Source organism: Balaenoptera physalus (assembly GCF_965194825.1).
Source record: "Balaenoptera physalus genome assembly, chromosome: 1".
In the NCBI taxonomy this organism is placed as follows: Eukaryota; Metazoa; Chordata; class Mammalia; order Artiodactyla; family Balaenopteridae; genus Balaenoptera; species Balaenoptera physalus.
In genome coordinates this window covers 151,330,559-151,356,866 of record NC_138882.1, presented here as the reverse complement: position 1 = coordinate 151,356,866, position 26,308 = coordinate 151,330,559, and the positions used below count along the sequence as shown (strand labels likewise).

The window sequence follows — 26,308 nt, the reverse complement described above, 5'->3', positions numbered from 1 at the left end:
GGGTGCCCACAGCTCTGAAGCCGGACGCCTGTGAGGACCCGGTGCTCTCTGGAGGAAATCAAGCCTGTGGCTGCTCCAGGAGGCCCCAGAGCCTCCCTGAGAAGGGCTCCGGGTGAAGAGCCAGTGCTGGGGGAGAGCGTACTCTCCATGACTCACCTGGCCATCGGCAGGTGTGACACTGAGCATTTGTACGTAAGAGAGAAGGCTGGCCGAGCCGCTTTGACCTCAGAGCACGTGTGTCACCACCTGAACGAGTGTGTGTGACACCAGGCCGTGGAGGGTGGAGGATGGGGTACCTGGCCCTCCACCAAGGTTCCCAGTGACAGGGCACTGACCACTGTGACCAGTGGCCACAGCCCAGCCAGCCCCCAGGGTGAGGAGCCTAGGCAGGGCTCTCCCAGGGCAGTGAGGTGGGTGCTGCCCTGCTGGGGGCGGCGGGGGCACAGCCCGGCGGCCGTGGGAACTCACCATGCACTTGTTGGGCTTCTCGCCCGAGTGCACCCTCATGTGGATGAGCAGCTTGTAGCGGGCATTGAAGGGCTTGTAGCGGCGCACGCACCCCGCCCAGAAGCAGGTGAAGTCCTCGCCCTTGCGCTGGTCAATGTGGCTCTTCTCAATGTGCCGCACCAGCTCCTCCTGCTGCTCGTAGGCTGCACAGCAGTCCACCCAACGGCACGCCTGCCGCCCAGCCACGCCCCTGCCCGCCAGGCCCAGCCCCAGGCCTCCAAGGCCCGGGCCAGGCGGCAGCTGAGACAGTGGGTAGGGGGGCGGCAGGCCCTGCTGGTGAGGCCCGAAGAGCTCTGAGAACTCGTCCGCGGGCTCCTGCTTCAGGAAGCCGGCCTTCCGGCAGGCTTCCAGTTGCAAACTGCCCTCGTGGCTCTCGGTGGACGCAGGGCTGGGCCGGGCCCTCTTGGGAGGGCCCCCCGGGTCTCCCGGCAGAAGGGGGCTCCGGAGTCCATTTACGCAGGTGACCAGAGCTGTCTGGGAGGAGCGGATGATGGAGGTGATGTCGGAGGAGGCGCAGGGTGAGGCGGAGGCTGAGGAGGCAGGGGGCAGGCCCAAGAGGCAGCAGCGCTTCAGGCCACCCTCGGGCGGGTGGGCCTCAGGTGGGGGGCCCAGGCCAGAGCTGGGTTCACTGCCCAGAAGGTAGCAGGAAGGTGCGGGGTTGGCGAGGCCTCGGCCCGAGAGGTCCAGGTCTGTGTGCAGGCCCGTGGCTGGCGGGGCCCGGCAGTGGGCAGACAGGGGTGCGCGAGCTTCCGTCATGGCCCGGTAGTCAGGCAGGGACTCCTGCTTGATGTGCTGTGTGGCCGGGAGGCCTCCGTTCACATAGGTGGCCTGGGGCCTGGGCGACCTGGAAGACAGTGCACAGGGGTCATGAGAGGGTGGGCACTCCACAGTGGGGAGGTCCGGGCAGGGGACAGTGGCGAGCCTGACGACTGAGGGGCGGAGAAGCCCAGAGCAAGAGAGGGAGGCTGAGGGCTGGCAGCAGACAGACCAGGACTGGTTGCCCGGTCAGCAGGGAAGAATGTGGAGGGAGAAGGGGAGAGAGAGGAAGAGGAGGGGGCTGGGGAGAGGTTCAAGAGAGGCAGGAGGTCTGAAGGCATGAATGTGCCGAGGAGGATGCCCAAAAGGAGCGCATTTCATCCTTTTATTAACTCCAGACCACCGTCTCCAGCCCAAGTGCTATCCGTCCTGCCACTGAGGCCTCCCTGGGTCTGCCCTGTCCCCCTCCCCGTGACCTTCTAGTGACTTCTGGAGGAAGAAGGCTGAGGATGGCTCTTTGAGGGACACCAGGTCCAGTTTGTTTTAAACTCTGCTTACTTGTCCCTTAAATCTCTCTTGATTCTTGTAATCTTTCTTAATTTCTCAAAATGTGATGTTTTGCCCCAAGTAATCTGTTCTTTCCACTGTGAACATCAGCGGGTGGGGTTTGAATCACAGTCACAGTGAGGGGTCATCCTAGGAAAAACTGAGGAAAAGTTTCTTGGGGGGAATGTCCAGAATTTCAAGGTCATGAATGTACAAAATGAAGCTGTAGGCAGGCAGGCCAGGTGCGGCAGCAAGAGACCTGGGTTAACATCTCTTAACCCTCAGGTCTCAGCCACTCGCAACTCAGCGAACCTTACTTAGCAAGGTGCTCTGGGCCTCTCCCTGTAGCCCAGCGTCGAATGGTTCTCCTGAGGGTGAGGACGGTGATGGGCAGGGCCCAGCTGGCCAAGATGCTCTCATCATCACACATGCGGTACATGCATTCCTGGAGGGGGCCTCTCCCAAATGTGGGACAAGTAAGTGCAGGAAGAGATATCAGGGCCTGCCGGTCATCAGAGGGCTCTGAGAAGGAGAGAGACCAGCAAGGTGACACTGGGCTCAGGGTCCGAGAAGCCCCAGGAGCTGGCTGGGCAGAGCAGGAGGCCTGCTTATGTGCCCAAAGTCTGACTAGGATACCCCATGCACCCTCATACCTGTCCCCATCCAAGCCTCAGTCTTCTCACCTGTGAAATAAGGACTAACCCTCCCTACCTCAGAGGGAGGCTGCCAGGATCAAGGGAGGAAACAGATGCTGTGACAGCCCTCTGGGAAGAGGACAGCAGGGTGAATGGTGCAATCAGCACTGCCATCATTAACACTGCCCCGTCCTGGGGCTCTTTGCAGCCGGGGGTTGTGGCGCCATCACCTGTCCCTCTGCTTCCCAGCGTGGCCCTGTAGCCCCAGCCCCTCCCTCTCGGGCTCCCTGCAGCTGTGGCATCCTCCGCTCCAGCCCTGAGGTGGAAGGGAGGGGACAGGACAGGGGAGAAGGAAAGTCAGAGCCCGAAGCCCTCCGAGAGCACCGGCTCCAACCCCATCGCTACCAAGAGGGCACAGGGCTCACTGCAGTCACAAGCAGCAAACCAGCAGCAGGGCTGGGACCAGAACCCAGGCTCCGCTTCTTCCTCCCGGGTGTAGAGTTCTCCTGTGTAGACCTAACCTGAAGTGCTCCCTGGATAGGAGGTTGGGGGAGGGGCTCTTCTTCTGTTTGGTTCTCAACTACACTTGAACAATTCTCTGCCTCACTCACCAGAGACCTCTCTTCCCTCCCAGGAACTCTGCTGTCCAGAGCATGGTCACCAGGTGGAATCAGAAGGAGCAAACACATACCCCTCCATCTCTAGGGCTGGGGATCCTGGGCCCACCACTGCCAGCAGAAAGCTCCGAGTGGCTTAAAGATCGGATTTGAAGTTGTGACTTTGTGGAGCTTAAAAAAAAATAAGTGCACAGCTGTTCCTTGCGTGGTCATGATCCTGGGCCTGGCAGAGGTGGGCACGGGTGGGGAAGGGCAGCCAGGTAAGCATCTGTTTGAAGCAACTGCTTTAACAACAGCGCCAGCTTAAAGCAACCAACACCAGAAGAGAACAGCTGTGGTGTTCTGTGACTGAAGTTACCCGAATAATCAACAGCAAAACCTCGAATGGCATCAGGCAGGGAGGGGGCAGCTCAGGCCTTAGGGTTTCCTGGCTCCGGATGCCAGCTAAGGCAGCCCCTCCCCTTGCCCTCAGTGTCCCTGTGAGGCCGGGCAGTGGTTCTGGCCCTGCTCTGCCGCTGAGCCCTGTACACCCCAGGCAAATCCCATCACATCTTTCTAGGGAATGTGGTCCCTAGAAAAAGTGGACAACTTCAGGCGCTTTCCCAGGGGCCGTCTCATGAATCCTAACAGTGTAACGGTGCACGGTAGCTGAAGGCATGGCCAAGTTCTTCAAGGGAGAGACTACTATCTGTTTGACACTTTTGAAAACTGAAGCAACTTGCCCAAGCCCTCAGAGGCAGGCAGTGATAGAGCAGGAATGTGAACCTGGATCTGTTTGAATCAGAGGGAGCCGCATGAACGGAGAGACCCCAAACACAAGGCAATCTGGTGGGAGGGAGAAGGCACAGGATCCAACTGGGTATGGGATAGGGGCTGGGGCCCTCTTTTTCTTTAGGAAAATGAGGGAGTTTGGGAGAGCCAGATCAGCAGCAGAGGTGGCAGCAACTCAGACTGAGGCTGGCATAGGGTTCTGGGTACAGACTCTCCTGTGCCCTGTCAAATGACATTCAAAAGACAAATGATGTTTCTGATCATCTCTACCAAAAGAGAAAAGAAAACAAAAATCCACTTCCTTAGCTTTCACTAGGTTAGTGTAGCTTCTGCCATGAGATAGAAAGAATTTCACTGGAGAAACTGGATGCTTCCAGGGGGGCCTCAGTGAATAATCAAGCAGATAAATGCATTTGACTGTCACCAAACAATGCACAGCTCCAAGTCTAAAAGATGCTTGCTTAACTCCTCATCATGTACTTAATCGTGTCCCCCTAAAATTCACAGATTGAAGTCCTAAACCCCATTGTGACTGGATTTGGAGGTAGGGCCTTCAGGGAGGTAATTAAGGTTAAATGAGGTCATAGGGTGGGGCCCTGATCCAACCAGACTGGAGTCCTTGTAAGAAGAAAAGACACCAGGGGTGTGCACATCGAGAAAAGACCATGTGAGGACACAGCGAGTGAGAAGGTGGCCATCTGCAAGCCAAGGAGAGAGCTCTCAGGAGAAACCAAACCTGCAGACACCTTGATCTTGGACTTCCAACTTCCCTAACTGTGAGGAAATAAATGTCTGTTGTTTAAGCCACCCAACCTGAGGTGTTTTGTTATGGCAGCCCAAGCAGACTAACACACTCCTGTAAATCAGAAGTCTCACTAATACCAAAGAAAGCCACAGGGAATCTACATTCTCAAAGAAAAATGGTTCCATGTGGGAAGAATAAGCATCCTGCTAATTAGTAATATCTCCCACCATGGAGCTCCCACTGTAAAGTAAACTCTGTCGGGGAGATCTCTGCTTCCTTCACCAAGGCACCCACCCCTGATAAATGACTGGTGAAGGAAGCAATTGCAAGCAACCAGTTGCAGGCAACTGGGCCAGTTTTTAGACTCTGTGATCTGTGAGACAGGCCCCAGGCCAGCAGCCCCAGGCACTGGCTCAGGGCCCTAGGGCTGAGCAGGTGGGTGCAGAGGCCTGTCTGTCTGCCTGTCAGCAAACCAGAGGGCACAGAGGCATGGCTTGGATCCTGGGAGAAGCCTCAGGAGGCAGAGTTCAGCCCCATATGCAGTCTGGCAGAACATCTGTCCAGAGGTGAACATCACTGGTAATATGCCAGCACTGAATGATGGTTACCTGGCAGAGTTCTATGGGGTGATGGCTTCCTGGGGCAGGAGACGCCTGGGTGGAGGAACCCCTCTCGGCTCTCGGAGCAGTCCAGGGTTCATCACTACAGCATGCGTGAACCCTGAGCTGGGTCTTCCCTCCCCAGCCTCTCCCCCCATCCTCTGAATCTTTTTCTTCTTCTGAAATGACTGATTCTCTGTAAAGTCAGCTCAGCTTCTGCAACAGGGAAACACACCTCAATAAAGCCACTCCTGTCTCTCATGGGGCCTTGCAATGCTGAGGTCCAGAGCCTAGACCAGGCGGCCATCCATGTGCTACTGGGCTCCGGCTGGTCTCTGGCCCTCCTGTGCCTCAGTTTCCCTGTGTGTCCCACGAACCAGGCAGACCAGGTGAGGTCTGGAGGCCCTAGGTCTGTGGCTTCCAGCTACCGTCCACAGAAGGCAGCTGATGCATGGGGTCGGAGCACATACCTGCTGGGGTGGGGGAAATGCAGCAGCCTCTCGCAGGCTGAGGGGTGGCCCCGGGGTGGTGGGCTTCCTGCAGGGAGAAACAGGCCCTGGCGGCAGGGGGGGCCAGGGCCTTCAGCAAGGTCCAGGTCCAGTAGACTCTTCTCCGAGCCTGGAGTGCAGTGTCCGTAGCTCCCGTTCACTATGCAGAGAGAGACAGGAAAAGGAGACAAAGTGAGTGGGGATGGCCTGCAGAGGGCAGTCACTGGGGTACCGGGTGGGACAGAGTGCCCTTGAGAAACACTAACTGAACCCTTGCTGCATTCCAGGCACTGGGGACACCTATTAATTCCCATAATCACCAGCAGGATCAATAATAAAATCCCCAGTTCTCAGATGCAGATGCTGAGCTCCAGTGGGTAATTGATCTTTACACAAACACAGAGCACTTACAACGTACCAGACACTATCGTGGGTGCAGGAAACATGGTGAGCTAGACACACACGCCTGCCTCTTGGAGCTTACGATCTATGATCCTGGCGCTCATTTGACAAGATGCAAGGCCATGGCTGGGGCTGGCTGCCCAGCAGGCCGGGTGAGCATCACTAACATCTGGAGGTCAAGGAGGAGGTGCTCACTAAACAGCATGTGCCCTTCTTATCACCGAAGCTGAAACCACATTGTTTTCCAAATTGCATTACCCCATAGAAGCACAGTATACAGTTATTCACGCCTCTGTATCCTCCACGGTTCTTTGATAGCCTAACTATCATATGCCCTGCCGTGCCCCACTCCTGGGATTTTTAGGAAGACAAACTGAGGCAGATGTGCCTCAATTAGTCTTGAAATCTAAAGAAAGCCCTTGAAAGCCCTTAAAAACTATATAAAGTATAACAAAAATGTTAGCCATGGTTGTTATAAGCCACTTGCCCTCTCTGGGCCTCAGTTTTCTCACCTATAGTGTGAGGAGGGTTAATCTGAAGACTATCTTCTTGGGTTTTCTGCCCAGTCACTTGGCAGGGCTATGCTAAGGAGGAAAGGGCTTTGGGGCCTGATGTGCCCAATGTGAGCCTCTACTGCCCCCAACCAAGTCTGTGACTCGGACAGGTCCCTTCCGGAGGCTGAGTCCCCCTGTGTCAAATGGGGACAGCCACACCAGTTCTCCAGAGATGCTGTGAGGTGTGGAGAGCTGAGGTGCAGAGCCCCTAGCCAAGCGCGGGTGCCTAGTAGGTGGTGCATCTGGAGTGGAAAGCAGTCGTATTGTCAAAGAGCACTTTGAAAAGTAAAAAGTGTCTGACAGATGCAATAAAACATTAGTAACAGGCCCAAGGATTTTCCAGGGACTGTCAACACTGAGCGAGATAAACCATTAAGATGAGAAAAGAGCTGACACCAGCACACGATCAGCCCTGAAGCTAAGCAGGATGTGCAGGCCCTGACTCCACCGCCTCACTGGGGCCTCCTGCAGCCCTCGTAGGGAGAGATCAGTATTATGCTCATTGTACAGAGGAGAGAGCAGAGGTTCACGAAGGCTAAACTACTCACCCAAGATCACACAGCTAGTAAGAGTCTGGGCTGGATCTCTGGCTCAGGTCCATCAGACCCAAACCCATGTCTTAATCACTATGTAATAAAAAGTGGCCTCTTAGGAAGACAGAAGTCCAACCTCATCCTCAAGGATCCAGCTCCCCCAGCCCTAATTCTATCTTTACCCCACCCCCAGGCAGCCCCTTCACAGAAGGCCAGACCCTCAGTGCTTACTCGCCACGTGCCCAAAGCTCCGAACAGGCACTAGGCATTCACCTGCCGAGCACTTTACAGTTTGCAGATGAGAATACCATGCTCTCAAGGTCCCAGGGCAGGTGACAAGTCTCCAGACAAGTATTTCCTCAGAAGTGGACCTCTGGTCACCTTCCCAGGCCAAGCACTGGGCCAATGTCCTGCTGTGAGGAACGCTCACTCCTGCTGGCTTTGGCTGCTGCTTGGCCAGCCCCTCACAAGCTTATTTTTTAATAACTTGGTTGTTTTTTAATTAAAAAGAAATCCCTGGTAACAAATGTGAATAGCCTGAGTTAATGAGAGCCGGCTGCCGCTCATTTAAGTCCTCCTCTGCAAGGCGGTCTCTGCCTTTTCCAAATTGTTTCTGCTTGTGATTTTATTGCCCCATTGAGGCAAACCCTGGGACTGGGCCTGAGAAAACTGTGGATGATTTTATGACCATTAATAGCATTTGGCGCAAAGAGAGCTTCATCAACCACACGGGGCTGTTCTGCCAGTGTCTTTCTTCCAGCGTCTTTGGGTCAGGGACGTGGTTCCAAGCTTCTTTCAAGGACCCACGAGGCCCGTTGGGGACCTCTGGGTTACCTACCCCTCCTTCCCACAGGAGGATGTATGGAGAGATGCAAGGCAGGGCCCCAGAAAGGCGCCAGGGAGCCCAGCATGTATCAAGCCCTATTCATCAGCCCTTCCTATTTGATCAACAGGAACATTTGATTCTTTTAAGTGTCCATCCCTGTGAGGTGGGCTCATTACAGCCACTTTCCAGATGAGAAAAGTTGAAGTTTGGAGAGATTAGGTGCCTTCCACCAGGCTCTGGGGTCTGTAAGATGCGGGGCCACAATTCAAGCCCATATCTCTCACACACTTCAAAGCTCAAGTCCTGTCCTGCTGCCTCTTAGCCAACTGATGAACGACTGGGGACCCCCAAATAAGCATCCCCACCTTTGACTCCAATAAGATCATGTTGGGGAGCCTTTGGGGAAGTCAAAGTGCAACCGTTACAATGACTGCTAAACTTCAATCTTTGCAACAACTCTGCCAGGCGGTAAGACCACTCCATCTCAGATGAGCATACGAAGGCTCAGAGAAATTTAGTGGGTTACCCAAGGTCACACAGGGAGTAAGGGGCTCAGTTGGGATGCAAACCCATCACCTCTGGGGGAAGAAACAGTCATTACCAGACAAACAATTGGGGACTATTGGCTTCTTTTCCACTGGATACAGTAAGAAGTTTTCCTACAATAAATAAACACACAGCTTTGGGAGGGAGGGAGGAAGGAGCCCCTCAGGTCACAGTTTGGCACTGCTCGGGGATCCAAGCCCATTCAAGCCCTTGTCTTATGTGACTCTCACAGCACCCTGATGAAAGCATTGCCCTCCCCGCCTCACAGAGGGAAGGACATGAGCACCAGAGCTGGCAAGTGGCTACCCAAGGTCACATGGCAATTGCTGGCATAGCTGAGTCCAAACCCAGGTCTCCCCAAACCCATGCTGGACCCTGCTCCAGGCCACCTGCTTTCTCAAAGCCTGGAAATTAAACCAGAGGCTTTGTCCCAGCGGTGCTGTCACCACTGGAAAGATGTGGCTACAGTCACTCTTCAACCCTGGGCCCTCCCACTGCCTTCCTGCCTATTGACATCTTGCCTCTCTGTCCCCAAGGGCATCACAGGACCCACCCTGGCTTACTCTCTATCTCCAGGGAGCAGGGAGGGAGTCTTTCTCTGGGAAGGCAGGGGAATGAGAGGGGCATGTCAGCCCCGCTGCCCTAAGGCAGGCTGGGGGTGCCTTGAAAAGCGACTGGCACCCAGCAGCCATGCCTCCCTCTGTGCCACAGGGGGGCAAAAGCAGACCCTGGACCTGGCTCTCCCCACATACATCAAGCTTCTTTGGAGGCTTGGAGGGTGAGAAGGTCCTCTGTACATTTTTACAGATTGATGAGAAAACCTAGAATGTCAGGGCTGGGACTGAGTGACTATTTCGTTAATAGATGAAGAAACTGAGGCTCAGAGAGGGAAAGACTCTGCTTTAATCACACAGCAAATCCATAGCAGAACCTGGACTGGCACCCCCAGGGCTGGGTAAGAGTTTGGTTTAGTTTCCTCTTCAAGCCTCAGTTTTCTCACTTGTAAAATGGTGCTAACACTTACCTCACAAGGTTGTGGTGGCAATTAAGTGAAATTACAAACACAATGCATTTGGCATGGTGCCTATCTCACAGCAAGCACTCGAAAAGTTATGATGATCATGATAATTACTTCTTCTGTTTATCCTTGAATTCAGGATGGGGCTGGGAGGCAGGGCCTTGTATGAGAAGTATTCTATCCCCAAGAAGGTCAGGTCTGGATGACCCTGAGGCCAGGCTCAGAAGGACAAGCCCCCAAGTCTCAGGGGTCACCAAATGCAGAACTGGGCAGCCTGAATGAGGTCACAGCCAGCAAATCCAAAGCAAATGGCTCCAGTTACACACCACAGAGCTTTGCAAATTACCGTAATGACTTGGCTATAAAGTGGTACCACATATAAGGTGACTCCCCACAGGAATTTTAATTTACACTGAAAACTGCCAAGTCTGCACGAGAGGGACAATGATGCATTCAGCATCTCGGGCCCAGATGCTGCCTCCTTGCTGTCCCAGAAGCAGCCATTGGCTGGGTCTAGGAAGGCCCACACGATGACTGCTCCTCATTCATGGACAAGCAGACCTTTAGTGCTCGCCAGGTGCCAGGCTGGTGACAGGGTACTGCACTTTACAGTCCACGAAACATTTCAGAGCCATCACCTATGAGCTTTGCTACAACCATCAGAAATTGGCCAGACAGGCTCAGAGGGGGCAAGCAATTTACCCAAGCTCACACGGCAAGTGTAGGGCTCAGAGAGCAAACTTTCTCTGTAACAGGCAAGATAGCACATACTTTAAGCTTTGCAGGCCATACATTCTCTGCCACTACTCATCTCTGTTGTTGTACCATGAAAGGCAGCCACAGACAGCATGTAAACAGAAGATTAAGCTGTGTTCTAATAAAACTTTATTGAGAAAAAGAGCTCACCGGCTCTTGGGCTGTAACATGCTGACCCCAATCTAGTGCAGCAGTTAGAGGTGGGCTTTGCAGTTAGAAAGACTTTCCTGCATCTGTAAAACGAGGAGCATTTTACAGGTGTTGATGACATGAAAACCACTGTCGACTCTGACTGCAGGGCCAGCCCCTGGTGGCACCTGATAAATGGAGGTGCTATCAGCCTGGCTCAGGGGTCCCCACAGCCTGGGCTCACCTCCTATCTGGGCATTACCTCCCACTCCCACAGTGCTTTGCTGCTGCACTGTATACACCCCAGCCCTCCAGTCAGGGTGCCTGACACCTCCCAAATCTCTCTGGGCCCTCAGAGCTCAGCAGAAGTGCATTTCCGTCTGGAACGTTCCTTGGTCTCTCCCGCCCTCCCCCAAGCTTCCCCACCTCTGCACACAGCAGCCCCTGCAAATAGCTGCCTGTTAGGGTGCACCTAACCCAGCATCTGACATGTGGTTTCTTTCTTTCTTTCCTTCTTTCTTTCTTCCTTTCTTCCTTTCTTTCTTTCTTCCTTCCTTCCTTTCTTCCTTCCTTCCTTTCTTTTCTTTCTCTCTCCCTCCCTCCCTCCCCCTCCCTCCCTCTTTTTCTCTTTCTTTCTTTCTTTCTTTCTTTTCTTTCTTTCTTTCTTCCTTCCTTCCTTCCTTTCTTTTCTTTCTGTCTCTCCCTCCCTCCCTCCCCCCACTCCCCCCCCTTTCTCTCTTTCTTCCTTTCTTTTCTTTCTCTCTTTCTTTCTCTCTCTCTCCCTCCCTCCCCCTTCCTCCCTCCCTCGTCCTTCCTTCCTTCCTTCCTTCTTTCCTTCCTTCCTTCCTTCCTTTCTTCCTTTCTTTCCTTCTTGCTGCGTTGGGTCTTCGTTGCTGTGCACAGGCTATCTCTAGTTGTGGCGAGCAGGGGCTACTCTTTGTTGCAGTGCACAGCCTTCTCATTGCGGTGGCTTCTCTTGTTGTGGAGCACAGGCTCTAGGCGCACGGGCTTCAGTAGTTGTGGCACGCAGGCTCAGTAGTTGTGGCTCCTGGGCTCTAGAGCGCAGGCTCAGTAGTTGTGTCGCACGGGCTTAGTTGCTCTGTGGCATGTGGGATCTTCCCAGAACAGGGATCGAATCTGTGTCTCCTGCCTTGGCAGGCGGATTCTTAACTTGCCACTGCGCCACCAGGGAAGTCCCAAATACTCGACATGTTTGATCTCTAAATCTCCACAACATCACCACAAGGTGGGGACTATAATACTCTGTATGGCCACATTGACGCTTGTAAGTGCGGTTAAAGTCCCGCCTCATCTAGAGTCTGTGAAATCCTTCAGGACAAGGTCTTGGAGCTCCAGAGCTGCTGAATGTCAGTGCATTCTGACACATGATTTTGTTCAACTTACTCCACATACAGAAGAGAAAACAGGGGCCTGGATGGGGGAGAGGCTGGTCCTAGTCACACAGCAAGCAGTATCTCTCAACACCTGGGCCCCACTGGGGATATTCCCCTCACTCCTAGCACACGGTTAGAACTACAGTAGGTGCTTGGAAACACTGGGAAGGGGGCGGGGTGGCTGGGAGGATTGTCCAAAGTTCACTTTCGTGCTTCCTCTACATCAGACACCGTGACTCTGGGAAACAGAACAAGCTTTTGCAAACACACACCTAGGTTGAAGCCCTAGCTCCACCATTAACTTTCTGGCTGCTTCATCCTAGATGAGCTACCTTACTCTTCTGAGCCTCAGTTCCTTCATCTGTAAAACAGAGATAAGAATCTCAGCTCCAAGGGGTGGCTGTGAGGGGTAAATGAGATAATACATGTAGCAGTCTGGTGCCTGGTGCAGTCAGCACTTTAGTAAAAGTCCCTCTATTGCCTTTTTGACAGGCAGGGGACACACGGTCACAGCACCCTGAGGTGGTGTTTCTCCAGCAACAGTGGCCCACTTTCCCAGGCAGTGAGCCCCAGTGGCCACAGAGGGCAGCCTCAGGCCAACAGGGTCTTGAGTCTGAGCCTGGGCTCTGCAGGCCCCCTCTCTGAGCCTTAGCTTTCCCCTCTGAGTAGTGGGAGTGCCAGGCCCGAGCAGGAGGGGCACTAGAGACCTCAAACAGCAGGGAATATCAGGCTCCATTCTCAGGCCCAGGGAGGTGAGTGCTGGCTCTCTAAGGATGCTCATCAGATGCCAAGCCTGTGCTGCATCCACACTCCAGGGCCCCCTCCGCCTCCGTGCTGCCTCTTCATCCTCTCTCTTCCCTCTCCTCATCAAACCCAAAGGCCTGGCAATCAGCAGGAAGCGGGGGCTTCTGAAAGAGTAGAAGCAGGAAGGTGGACATCCGAGCTTTTTCTCCAGTCTCCACAGCCCAGCGAGATGGGCTGCTCGATGCAGAGCTGTCTTGGGGTGTCCCAGGCCCCATCAGGGGGCCTGTAACCTTGGCAGGGCCTCTGGAGCTATAGAGCCTGATGCTCGAGGCCTCACGCCGGGCTTATGGCCGCCCGGCGTCTCTTATCCCAGGTCACAAAAAACTCCATAAATTCCCCTTTAAAGCTAAGCTAGATTTACGGGGACTCAGGCCAGTAAAACCTGAGCAGGCTCACCTCAGGCTCACTAAAACCTGAGCAGCATGGAGGGGCCACAGAGAAACCAGAGTGAGCCTGCAACTCTGTCCTATCCAGGGCCAGGAAATGAGCAGCCCAAGGCTGGCTGCACGTGGAGATGCAGGTATGTATATAAACACATATATGGGCGAAGTTTTCCCTCAGACTCTCTTATTGCTCTCAAATTAGCTCACATTTGCTATAGAAAAAACTAGAAAATGTATTGAGGCAACAATTAGAAAATAGACATCATGTATAAGACCACAAACCAGAGAGCCACAGCAGACATGATGACACATAAACCTCTATGGTATTTCCCTAAGCATCCATATAATTTTTTGACAAAAAGAAGGACGATATACTTATTTTCTTGTATTCTGCTTCTTTCACTTAGTAATATATCATGAATATTAAAGTTTATAGAGTGCCCATTATGTGCCATGCACAGTACTAGGCTCTTTCCATGCCAGAATTACTAATGCCATTTCCCAGAGGAAGAGTAAGTGACTTGCCCAAGGTCATGCATCTGTTGAATGGTGGAATCAAAATGCAAGTCCAGCTCTCTCAGACTTGGAAGGCAGTGGTGACCCAGACATTGCTCCACATCATTACGAAATTTAGGGTCAACGCAGCTGATTGCTTGTATATGTCTGCTTGGACTGACATTACACAATGCCATAGACTGGGTGGTTTAAACAACAGAAATGTATTTTCTCACAGATCTGGACACTAGAAGTCAATGATCAAGGTTCCTGATGATTTGGTTTCTGGTGAGGGCTCTCTTCCTGGCTTGCAGACAGCCACCTTCTCACTATGTCCCTAATATGCCCTTTCCCAGTGCATGCATGGAGGTGGGGGGTAGGAGAGGGAGAGCACACATGTGCTGTATCTCTTCTTATAAGGACATTAATCCTATTGGATCAGGGCCCCACCATTATGACCTCATTTAACCTTCATCACTTCCTTAGAGGTCCCATCTCCAAATACAGCCACACTATAGGTTAGGGCTTCAACATATGAATTTGGGGAGGGACACAAACATCCAGTCCATAACACCTAATATTCATTCCCTCCTTTCCTAGCCTTAATAGGGTCCCGTATTTCCATATCTATCTATGAGGCTTGAGAAGAAGAGACAGTATAGCACAGCAGATAAGAGTGCAGATTCTGGGGCCTAACTGACTAGGATTGAATCCTGGTTTTGCCATTTACCAGCTGTGATCTTGTCTAAGTCAAATGACTTAACTTCTCTGTGCCACAGTTTATGAAGTTAAAATGGGTTTATATACCAAATGTAAAGTACATAGAACAGTACACCTGGCACACAGTAGGCACTATATAAATGTCTGCTCTCACTGTTGTTCTTATTCATTTTCCAGGGTAGGTTAGACCATCAGCATAGTCTCATCTCCCCAGCCACAGTGCCACAGTGACAGGCTCAGAGATAGGCACGTAATGCAAGTTGGGTTAATTAGACAGAGGCCTGGAACTTCTCTAACACTAAGGAAAGAGCAGCCTCCACTCCCCTACATGCAAAACTGTCTGCTTTGAAAAATTACTAGCCATCATCACTTCAGACATTACTTTTGCCCGTTATCTATCTTTCTGGGGCAACAATGTATGTTAGACCTTTTCACCATGTTCTATATCTCTCTTATGCTCTTTTCTGAATTTTTCATCTTTTTTTAACTTTCATGCTTCTGTCTAGATATTGTCTACTAACTTATTTTCCAATTTATCAATCTTCTCTTTAACTGCATCTAATCTATTAAGTCGCTATGATAAAAATTCTCCAGGAAGTGGGTATAGAGGGACCCTACCTCAACATAATAAGGGCCATATACAACAAACCCACAGCAAACATCATTCTCGATGGTGGAAAACTGAAAGCATTTCCTCTAAGATTAGGAACAAGACAAGGATGTCCACTCTCACTTTTATTCAACATAGTTTTGGAAGTCCTAGCCATGGCAATCGGAGAAGAAAAAGAAATAAAAGGAATCTAAATTGGAAAATAAGAAGTAAAACTGTCACTGTTTGCAGATGACATGATACTATACTTAGAAAATCCTAAAGATGCTACCAGGAAACTACTGGAGCTCATCAGTGAATTCGGTAAAGTTGCAGGATACAAAATTAATACACAGAAATCTCTTGCATTCCTATACACTAGCAACAAAAGATCAGAAAGAGACATTAAGGAAGTAATCCCATTTACCACTGCATCCAAAAGAATAAAATACCTAGAAATAAACCTACCTAGGGAGGCAAAACACCTGTACCCAGAAAACTATAAGATACTGATTAAAAATCAAAGATGACATAAACAGATGGAGAGATATACCATGTTCTTGGAATGGACGAATCAATATTGTGAAAATGACTATACTACCCAAAGCAATCTACAGATTCAATGCAATCCCTATCAAATTACCAATGGCATTTTTCACAGAATTAGAACAAAAAATTTTACAATTTGTATGGAAACACAACAGACCCTGAATAGCCAAAGCAATCTTGAGAAAGAAAAATGGAGCAGGAGGAATCAGGCTCCTTGGCTTCAGACTATACTACAAAGCTACAGTAATCAAAACAGCATGGTGCTAGCACAAAAACAGAAATATAGTTCAGTGGAATAGGATGGACAGTCCAGAGATAAACCCACACATCCATAGTTTAATTTATGACAAAGGAGGCAAGAATATACAACAGAGAAAAGATAGTCTCTTCAATAAGTGGTGCTGGGAAAACTGGACAGCTACATGTAAAAGAATGAAATTGGAACACTTCCTAATACGATACACAAAAATAAACTCAAAATGGATTAAAGATCTAAATGTAAGGCCAGATACTATTAAACTCTTAGAGGAAAACATAGGCAGAACACTCTCTGACATAAATCGAAGCAAGATCTTTTTTGATCCACCTCTTAGAGTAATGAAAATAAAAATAAACAAATAGGACTTAATTAAATTTAAAAGCTTTTGCACAGCAAAGGAAACCATAAACAAAACAAAAAGACAACCCATAGAAAGGGAGAAAATATTTGCAAACGAAGCGACTGACAAGGGATTAATCTCCAAAATACACAAACAGCTAATGCAGCTCAATAACAAAAATAAACAACCCAATCAAAAAAATAGGCAGATCTAAATAAACATTTCTCAGGACTTCCCTGGTGGTGCGGTGGTTAAGAATCCGCCTGCCAATGCAGGGGACACAGGTTCGAGCCCTGGTCCGGGAAGATCCCACATGCCGTGGAGCAACTCATCCCGTGCACCACAACTACTGAGCCTGCACTCTAGAGCCCGCGAACCACAACTACTGAAGCCCACGCACCTAGAGCCTGTGCTCCTCAACCAGAGAAGCCACTGCAATGAGAAGCCCGTGCACCACAATGAGGAGTAGCCCCGCTCGTCACAACTAGAGAAAGCCTGTGTGCAGCAACGAAGACCCAATGTAGCCAAAAATAAATAAATAAATAAATAAATAAATAAATTTTTTAAAAAATAGACATTTCTGCAAAGAAGACATACAGATGGCTAAAAAGTACATGAAAAGATGTTCAACATCACTAATTATTAGAGAAATGCAAATCAAAACTACAATGAGGTATCACCTCACACCAGTCAGAATGGTGATCATCAAAAAACAAACAATAAATGCTGGAGAGGGTGTGGAGACAAGGGAACCCTCCTACACTGTTGGTGGGAATGTAAATTGATACAGCCACTATGGAGAACAGTATGGTGCTTCCTTAAAAAACTAAAAATAGAGTTGCCATATGATCCAGCAATCCCACTCCTGGGCATATATCCAGAGAAAACCATAATTCAAAAAGATACATGCACCCCAATGTTCATTGCAGTACTATTTACAATATCCAGGACATGGAAACAACCTAAATGTCCATCAACAGAGGAATTGATAAAGAGGACATGGTACACATATACAATGGAATATTACTTGGCCATAAAAAAGAATGAAATAATGTCATTTGCAGCAACATGGATGGACTTAGAGACCGTCATACTGAGTGAAGTAAGTCAGACAGAGAAGGACAAATATCATATGATATTGCTTATATGTGGAATCTTTGAAAAATGGTACAAATGAACTTATTTACAAAGCAGAGATAGAGTCACAGATGTAGAAAACAATCTTATGGTTACCAGGGGGAAAGGGGCAGGGATAAATTGGGAGATTGGGATTGACATATATACACTACTATATATAAAATAGATAACTAATAAGGACCTACTGTATAGCACAGGGAACTCTACTCAATACTCTGTAATGACCTATATGGGAAAAGAATCTGAAAAAGAGTGGATATATGTATATGTATAACTGATTCACTTTGCTGTACACCTAAAACTAGCACAATGTTGTAAATCAGCTATGCTCCAATAAAAATTTTTTAAAAATCTATTAAATCCATCTTTTGAGTTCTTAAATTTTTCTATTTTTTAGTTTAAAATTTTCCATTTGATTAATTTTTATAGCTTTCAGATATCCATTGAAATTCTCCATTTGGTAATCTATTTTCTTGAACACATTAATCACAGTTATTTTAAATCTTGTACCCGATAAATCCAACACGTGGACCACCTGTGAGTCTGTTTTTGTATGTTTCCCCCCGCCCACTGGTCCTGCCTCCTCGTATCCCTGGTACTTTCTCCCAACAATGTTGAATGCCCGACATTGTGTATGAAATCTGTACAGGCTCCAGATGATATCTTCCTCCAGAGAGAATTTTCTTTTGCTTCTCAAAGGCAGTTAAAAGAAGGGAAGATGATCTTTATCCACTCTAGGATTTCAGCTTTAGGCTTTGTAAAGGTTGCTCTCTTTCTGGTTCATCCTTTCTCCTAGGATGCTGCCCTTCAGGGTCCCCAGCTGAAAGCTTGGGATGCCCGGACTCCTCCTCCCTGGTTGACACTGAACTTCAATATAAGTTCCCAGAACCTGAGGCTGTTGAAAGCTTTGCTTAGTTCCTCAACCTCTTAACTGCCACACTGTTGATTTCTCAGCCATATAGCCTATGCCACTTAAGAATCAACAAATATCTTGGAAGGAAACGCAACATTTAAGGTTCAGCTCACTTTTCGGCACTTCTTATCTCCAAGGAATCTTGGCCCCTCAAAATCTGCCTATTTTGGTGGCCCTAAACTCCAGTTTTTGTATCTCTAGCATAGTAAGGCCGCAGAAAGCTCTGTTCATTTCTCCAGTTCTTGGTCCTATACAGCTTGGTCCTATACAACTTGCAATCTGGCAAATGCCTGAAAGGAAGAAGTTGCGCAGTGTCAGATACATGTCAGTGTATTTCCTTTCTCTTCAGGGTGTTGGTGCCTCAAGTCTTCGTTGTCTTGGTAGTTCATGATGCTTTCAAACAGCTGGGTTTTATATTTTATTCAGAGGGAAGGTTAGTCTGATATAAGCTTATCTGCTATAAACAGATGCAAAAAGCCCCTTCCAACATATAATTTTAATGACTGCATAGTATTCCATAATATGCTTGTACATACTTTATTTAATCCATCCTCCATAGTTAGGATTTATATTGTTTAAAAAGATTAAAACTAGAAACTATCATGTAATGAATGTCCTTACAGACCTGTCTTCATGTCCACCCATATTTATAGTCTTAGAATAAATTCCTAGATGTGAGATGGCTGAGTCAAAGGACATGCAAAATTTTAAAGAATTTTGCTACCTGCTATTCAAACTGCTCTCCAAAAGGAGTATATCAATTTATACCATCATCAGTGCAGGAAAGCCCCTGTTTCCTTGCACTCTCACCACTCTAGGTATTCTCATTTTTTAAAAAATCTGTTAATTTAACAGTTCAGGGTGATTTATAATAGAAAAGAATAGGATATAGCCTGTATATCAAATAATAGAAAAATGATTACATAAAGTTACTCAACAGAAATTTTATGTAGCCATTAAATATAGTAGAATTCCATCATAATGCAATTAACTGTGGTCCAAAATCTTCAATTACTCTAAAATGCAGAGCTTAAAATGGTATTTTTGGTGGTTTTTCCAGTTAATATATGGGAAAAAGATGTTTTCATTTATTAGATATGTCAGAAACAGCCCACTTATCACAAAGTACACACTACACAAGGAACTAAGAAAACCTCAAATGGTTATGAGGCAGTCACTTCCTAACCCATAATCCCCTGCAATCTCCAGAGAAAAGAAGAACTCTTTTGTGAAGAGGCTGGACAGGGGACAGGAGCTACTGCCATGTTTTATATGAAGGCATCTTATCACAAGGTATCTTATCATGAGTTTTATTGGATTTACTAAAGGTTTTAATTACAAGGGAAAATATTTATAAGAATTAAATAAAAATAAGATTCAAAATTCCACATGCATGAAACTAACTTGAATAGAAAAAAAAAGGAAAATCAATACATCAAATATTAATCACGGACTTCCCTGGTGGCGCAGTGGTTAAGAATCTGCCTGCCAATGCAGACACGGGTTCAATCCCTGGTCTGGGAAGATCTCACATGCCACGGAGCAACTAAGCCCGTGCGCCACAACTACTGAGCCCACGTGCCACAACTACTGAAGCCTGTGCGCCCTAAAGCCTGTGCGTTGCAACTACTGAAGCCCGTGCGCCTAGAGCCCGTGCTCCGCAACAAGAGAAGCCACTACAATGAGAAGTCCACGCACCACACAAAGAGTAGCCCCTGTTCGCCACAACTAGAGAAAGCCTACACACAGCAACAAAGACCCAACACAGCCAAAAATAAAATATAATAAAATAAATTTAAAAAAACATTAATCACTCATTCATTCATTTAACGTACGTCTATTGCATACCTACTTTGTGCAAGGACCAGGCACCAGGCACAGGAATGCAATGATGAACAAGAAAGGAAAATCTCTATTCTCACTGTGTTGGCATTCTGATCAGAGAGAAGACAATTTCAAAAGTAAACACATAAATATATACTATAATATCAAGTAGGGATAAATGTGAATTAAACTAAAGGTAAGAAGCTAGAAAGTGCAGGGAGATGGGGACAGTCGGGGCAGGTCTCTCCGAGGGGCAGACATCTACACAAAGGCCCTAGTGAAGGGAAGAAGTGAGCCATGTGGACACCTGGGGAAAGAGCTTTCACACAGAGCGAGCAGCAGGTACAAAGACCCTGAGGTAGAAGTGTTAGCCAGGGTAGGAACACAAGCAGGCCAGGTGTGGCTGGAGCCTAGTGAGCAAGGATGAGAGAGGCAGGTGATGAGACCCAGCTGGGTCTGACCAGCAGGGTCTTGAGAGTCCTGTTGAGGCTTCAGGTTTTTTTTTTTCACTATGCTTTTTGTTATTGTTGTTTTGTTGTTTTTTTGTTTGTTTGTTTTGGCCATGCCACGCGTGCCATGCGGGATCTTAGTTCCCCTACCAGGAATCAAACCTGTGTCCCCTGCATGGAAGCACAGAGTCCTAACCATTGGACTGCCAGGGAATTCCCGAAGTTCCGGGTTTTGTACCGACATAGCAGAAAGCCATGGAAGGGTGAGAGACCAGACTTGACTTATGGTGTGGAAAGATGTCTGAGTTTGTGTTGAAAAAAGACTTTAGAAGAAAAACAGTAGCTGCGGAGAGAGTGGTGGCTTTATTATCAGAGTGCTTCCTAAAACCTCCATTCCTTTTTGGATTGAGTGCATTATTCTGATTCCTGATTGTAATGGTGATAACATGACAGCATTTATCAAAACTCACAGAACTGTTCATACACACACTGTTTTAGTGATTTTTACTGTACATAAATTTTGAAAGATTTAAAAATCTCTGTATTACATATTTCAAACTATTTCATATTGTTTCAATAATTTAAAAAACTGTGCCAATATCCGTCCTTGAGAATAGACCAAAGATAGAGCTGGGATAGACTGCTGCCCCTAACTCGGCACGGACCATCGTCCAGCACGGGGATCTGTGAACAGGCCCCGTCCTTCCCAGCCCACCACCAGCAATTCCAGGCAGGGGGAGTGTGGGTACTCCCCACACTGGACCAGAGGACCCCTGGGTACCCTTCCTCTTGAAGGCTTACAGAAGAGGACAGCCTAAGGAGACAGGCGCCTTCACATGAGATAAGACGGCGGACAGGAGAGACGCACAGCCCAGTGAGTCTCAGGACCCAGGGCTTCCCCTCCTCAGGCTGCTCTGCCGAAGCCTCTGTCCTCTCTCTGTTCCTACTGCAGTCTCCCAGCCTCCCACCTCCTCCTCCTCCTCCTCTTCGTCTTCCTCCTCCCCCCCTCCTCCCCCTCCTCTCAGATCCTTCCCTGGAAAGGCTGCACCTACACTAGGTGTAAATGACTGCTAGAGTGCCCAGGAAGATACACACACACACACACACTCACACACACACACACCAGATTCCAGGTTGAGTGAGTGAGTGAGTGAGGAGGGAGCAACACAAAGCAGGGGCCCCAGGGGTGCCAGAAGAAAGCACTGCACATATTCAGCATATTTATGTATTTCCCAGGGGTAAGGGAAGCGGGGTCTAGTAAATAAACTGATAGCCCTTAAAACTCTCAGATTCTACATTTCATCATAGTGAGCCATCATGGTTCCAAAATTTAAGATTAGAGATTTCCATGCATCTGGGATTCTAAAATTCCATGACTCTCTCATTCTGAGATGATGTAATTTTATAAAGCTAAGCATTTAAATTACTATGGTTCTAAGAGTCTATGATGTTATGGATCAGACATAAGGAAATTCTCTGATTCCAAGGGTGTAAAAACCCATGCTTCTCGGATCGGAAAGCCTGCCACTTCCTAGGGTGCCCTGAACCCCACATTAGTCCCTGCATGGCCTAAATCATCAGGGAGCAATAGTTATGGTCACCAAAACCCCTTTGTTTTTGTCCAAGATGAAAACAAGAGAGTAATGGGATGACAAGAAATCCAGAGGAAATGGCTGTTAAAATCTATAAAACTTCTCAAAGACAAACATATTCCATCTGTGTTTTTTCAGTAAATACAGGACCATAAATATTTATGTCAGGCATATATTTAACATTTCATGTTTGGCCTTTTTTTTAACTCCCTCCCCTTAAATCAAGCTAATTAGTTAACTCCTATGCCCATGTCAGTTTTTTACCCCCTAACCAATGAAACATCCCCTCAAACTGCTAAAAATATCTATAAAGCAAGAAGGAAGACATACAGGCAATGAGGAGAAATGCCCAGCTCCAGGCAGCTGCAGGCAGGTCTGGGCACGCAAGATGTCAGCACCTTAAAATCCCCTCCCTCCATCTCGCATCCTTGGGGAAGGATCAGTTGTTATGACTGAAAAAATACCACCATCCCAAGGAAGATGTCCCAACCTTCAGAAAAGATTACATCCAGAGATGCAGCACGGAGCAGGCAGTGAGAATGGTTCCTTGTACGTCAGAGAGGCTCAGAGTTTCTAGACTCTTGGAAAAGATCATTTGTTCCACAGTGTGGCCAGAAAGGCTGGCAAAGCTTACTGAGGAAGTCATAGATGTTGATTTGGCTTATGAAAAATCCCCTCTCCTGGGCCCCAGAGCTGAAATCACTCAGCTCCCAGGGCCCCTCCTCCAGGAAGCCCTCCCTGATCAGCCACATCCCACAGGGCTTTCTGCTCTCCTCCTCTGCCCTCCTCGAGGACCCACAGCCAGTGCTCCAGTCTGCACCCTTACCCACAGGGCACAAGGCGCCCTCCCTCAGCCATCACTGCAACAGGGATTCCCCAGAGTGGAGGTTCCGCCCCAGGGGGCACACTGAATAGCCCTGGGGGGGATATCTGGCGTCACAATGACTGAGAGTCACTGTCTTTTAGTGGGGAAGAGCCAGGGATGGCCAACTCACTGCCCAGGGTGGGTCAGCCCCACACTAACTTTTGAATATGTTGCCAGATATTCAAAATATCTGTAAGCAAGCAACCTGGTCATCTAAGTCTAGAACATAGCCCCATTTTACACATAAACACAAAGTATTTTTTTCATTGTTTTAATATACATTGAATTTTCCAGGAATGGAACTATGTACGATGTACATGGAGGAAAGATGGTACTGTGGTTTTTTTTGTTTGTTTGCTTTTTAAATTTATTTATTTATTTTTATTTTTGGCTGTGTTGGGTCTTCGTTTCTGTGCTAGGGCTTTCTCTAGTTGCGGCAAGCGGGGGCCACCCTTCATCGCGGTGCAGGGGCCTCTCACTATCGTGGCCTCTCCTGTTGCAGAGCACAGGCTCCAGACGCGCAGGCTCAGTAGTTGTGGCTCACGGGCCTAGTTGCTCCGCGGCATGTGGGATCTTCCCAGACCAGGGCTCGAACCCGTGTCCCCTGCATTGGCAGGCAGATTCTCAACCACTGCGCCACCAGGGAAGCCCGGTACTGTGTTTTGTTTGGAACTTGACCAGTTGTTCACCATTTCAGAAAATGAGGTCACCCTCAGTCCCTCCGTTTGTGACGTCTATGCATCTGTAGCTGGCAGGTTTGGTCAGGGATGCCGGGCACAGGTGTGAGCAACTGGCGACTTCTCTGGGCGCTTATATGGGGGAGCACACATGACTTAAGGGTTTCTTCCCTTTCATTTCTTCTCTATAATACAGTTGAAATATTATATGGAATTTTTAAGAACTATGGTGCCGACGGGTATCATTATCTACCAGTTTCATTTCAAGAGCGTAAAGGAGGCAGTACAAGAGGGTCCTGTTAGAAAAAGGAAGTGCTGAGAACCACTGACCAGGCCAACTCCTCGTTTTCCAGATGGGGAAAGGGAGGTGTCCTCCAAAGTCACATAGTGAGGTGAGCATGGGGAGGTTGGGATTCAGCCAGGTGTGTCTGACTCTGCAGCTCTGAGACACTCCGAGGATAGGCCTGGTATGATGTCTTTGACTCCCAGGACCTGTTTCTGGATTCAGTGACACACAGAGAGCCCTGGGCCCATAAGGACCCCCAGGAAGACAGGCACACGGTTCCCATGCGGGCTCTCCAGAGAAGGCGAGTGGGCAGCCCAGGCCCCGTGCCAGGGACAGGAGGTGTGGGTGTGCCAGGCTGACTCTGGAAGCCCTGGGAGAGGCAGGCCAGACAGAGGGCCTCAGGCAGGTGAGTCTCCCAGGCCTGGGAGCAGAGTCTGAGGCTTGAGACTTTGGGACCAAGCTCACCTCCCCACTCCCTTTCCCCCCACCCTACACCTTCCCCTTCTCCTGCTGTGCCCCCTGACCCAGCTCTCTCCTCACCCTCAGCCCCCGTGCCCCACACTTGACAGCTCTCAATCCATCCCTTCCTCCCCATCCTCACCATCTTTGCCTCAGTTCAAACCACCACTATCTTTCACCTAGACGTGACATAGTCACTCCACTGCAGCCAGGGTGATCTTTCCAAAGCACAAAAATCTGTCTGGTTTTCCCCCTGTTCCTAACCCTCCATGGCTCCCACTACCCACAAGATACCCTCTGAATGCCAAAGCCAGGCAAATAAAACCCTGTACCTTCTATTTGTTCCCACCGTCCAGTCCCTTTCCTGCAGGTTCCCAACACCGCCAGCCTAGAGCTGCACCCGGCTGCTCACAGCCCCCCAGACCTGCCCTGTAAGTACTGCCCTTGCCCTTGCCATCTCCCTGTGGAGCAGCCTTCACTACTCCCTCTGCGCTACGCCAGCCCCATGTGGCCCCCGTCACAGCTCCCTTTGCACTGCGTGTGTGGCCCATGTATAAGTGCATTAAATGACAATCTGAAGGACAAATGCAGAGAACAATACATCAGGGGAGAGCTGAGCAAGGCCTTGAATGACACTCGAACCTCTGCTACCAGGAAAGAGAGACCTAGAAACACAAGACAGACAGAAGCCTTTTCTCAAAGACATAGGCCCCTGGTGGGGGCAGGGAGGGGGAGGGGGTGTCGGTCAGGCTGTAGACTCCACTCCAGCCATTACAGCTCTACTGGCTGAAACTCACTGATTTCCCTGGAAAGGTGGGGGATGGAAACATAAGGAACATTTCCAAAAACATGATTGAGGGAACTTGAAGCAGCACCTAGAAGTGTTTTCATTCCAAACAGGAGCAGGCCTCGGTGAGGAGTGGGGAGACTGCAGGTCCAGCCCTGGCCCAGCCTGGGCTCTACTCTGGACTGCCCGGCCCACACAGGACCACACTGCCCCGACTTCTGAGGCTGCAAGGGAGGGTGTCTAGGAAGATACAGCTGATGGGGCAGCCTATTCAGGCACATACCATCGACATACGTCACAGAGGAGAAAGGTCCACGAGGTCACACTTCACTCCACGAGGAGGGAGCTGGGTTCTCAATCCAAAATAAATGAATCAGTGCTCGTGTGTTTGGTGCAGTAGCCCCTGAGTTCAGTCCCAAGCCCCTTTTTCACACTTCAGGTTAAGAGTCCGGGGAAAGGCCCCCTGGGCAGGGAAGCTGAGCCCAGTGTTCTGGGCTTCCCAGAAGACTCACTACATATCTTGGGCAGCCCCCAGCTCCTGGGTCTCAGTTTCCTTTGCTGTAAAACAAGGGGAGTGGACTGGAGGTGTCTCTAAATGTTCCTGTTCTCTTCTCACCCCAAAGAGCATCATGAATGCCCTGTCAAGAGGCCTCATGACCCAGAGTGGGGGCCGGTCTTGAACAAGACCCTGACTTCTCCTTCCCGCCAGCTCTAGCATTTGGGACTCCTTACTACCTGACAGGCCTGCCACTTCCCACGGCTTTCTCTGGAATGGGCTGAAGTCAGCACCCATCCACCCCCCGACTCTGAGCACCTATGTGTGCCAGGCCTGTGCACTGGGACACAGAGGTGAGCCAGACACTGGTGCTTCCCTCAGGAGCCCATAGTCTCGTGAGTGACATGACCCTTAAACAGAAAAAGACTCTGGGATGGATCAGTGCCAGAACTGAAGTTCTCTTCCCTCTACAAGGATGAAGGAGCATACCTGCCTCCTCTTATCCTTCCTCTAGCATGGCCACTGCCTCCATGAAGCCTTCCCTGATTCTGCCACCCTCTCCCCACGTGGTTGGCTGCTCCCAGGCACTCTGGGAATCACTCCCCCACAGTCCTTACCATACGATGTAAGTGATGTGTCCATACCTTGGAGGGCAGAGCTAAATGTTTCATCCAAGCCTCTCCACAGTCTTGCTAGATAGATCTATTAGCCCATTTTACAGATGAGGAAACTGAGGCCCAGGAAGGCAAAATGACTTCTGCTGAGTAACACACTTAGAAACGGACCTGGGATTCGATCGCAGGGCTGCTGATTCCAGACTACAGTCTTCAGCCAGGGCTGCAGTGATCATCCCACACCCCAC

General features: G+C 49.2%; 1 protein-coding gene and 1 long non-coding RNA gene across 7 annotated transcripts in view; one reads left to right on the top strand and one right to left on the bottom strand.

Moving 5' to 3' along the window:
* GLIS1 (GLIS family zinc finger 1) overlaps positions 1-26,308 on the bottom strand; it is a 225,245-nt gene that overhangs the window by 81,983 nt on the left and 116,954 nt on the right. For 5 of the 6 annotated variants that reach the window (XM_082429442.1, XM_082429440.1, XM_082429443.1 and 2 more), the window contains 2 exons: positions 5,647-5,824; positions 469-1,351 (listed from right to left, as the gene is read on the bottom strand). In XM_082429442.1, coding sequence (XP_082285568.1) covers positions 469-1,351; positions 5,647-5,824 — 1,061 coding nt within the window. Of the gene's footprint in view, positions 1-468; positions 1,352-5,646; positions 5,825-19,863; positions 21,180-26,308 lie in introns of those variants that run through there. The other variant, XM_082429444.1, reaches the window with a different exon arrangement.
* On the top strand, positions 918-5,599 carry LOC309645786. The gene is made up of 3 exons (XR_014255062.1): positions 918-1,025; positions 3,079-3,321; positions 4,340-5,599. It is a non-coding gene; the product is annotated as an uncharacterized lncRNA (long non-coding RNA).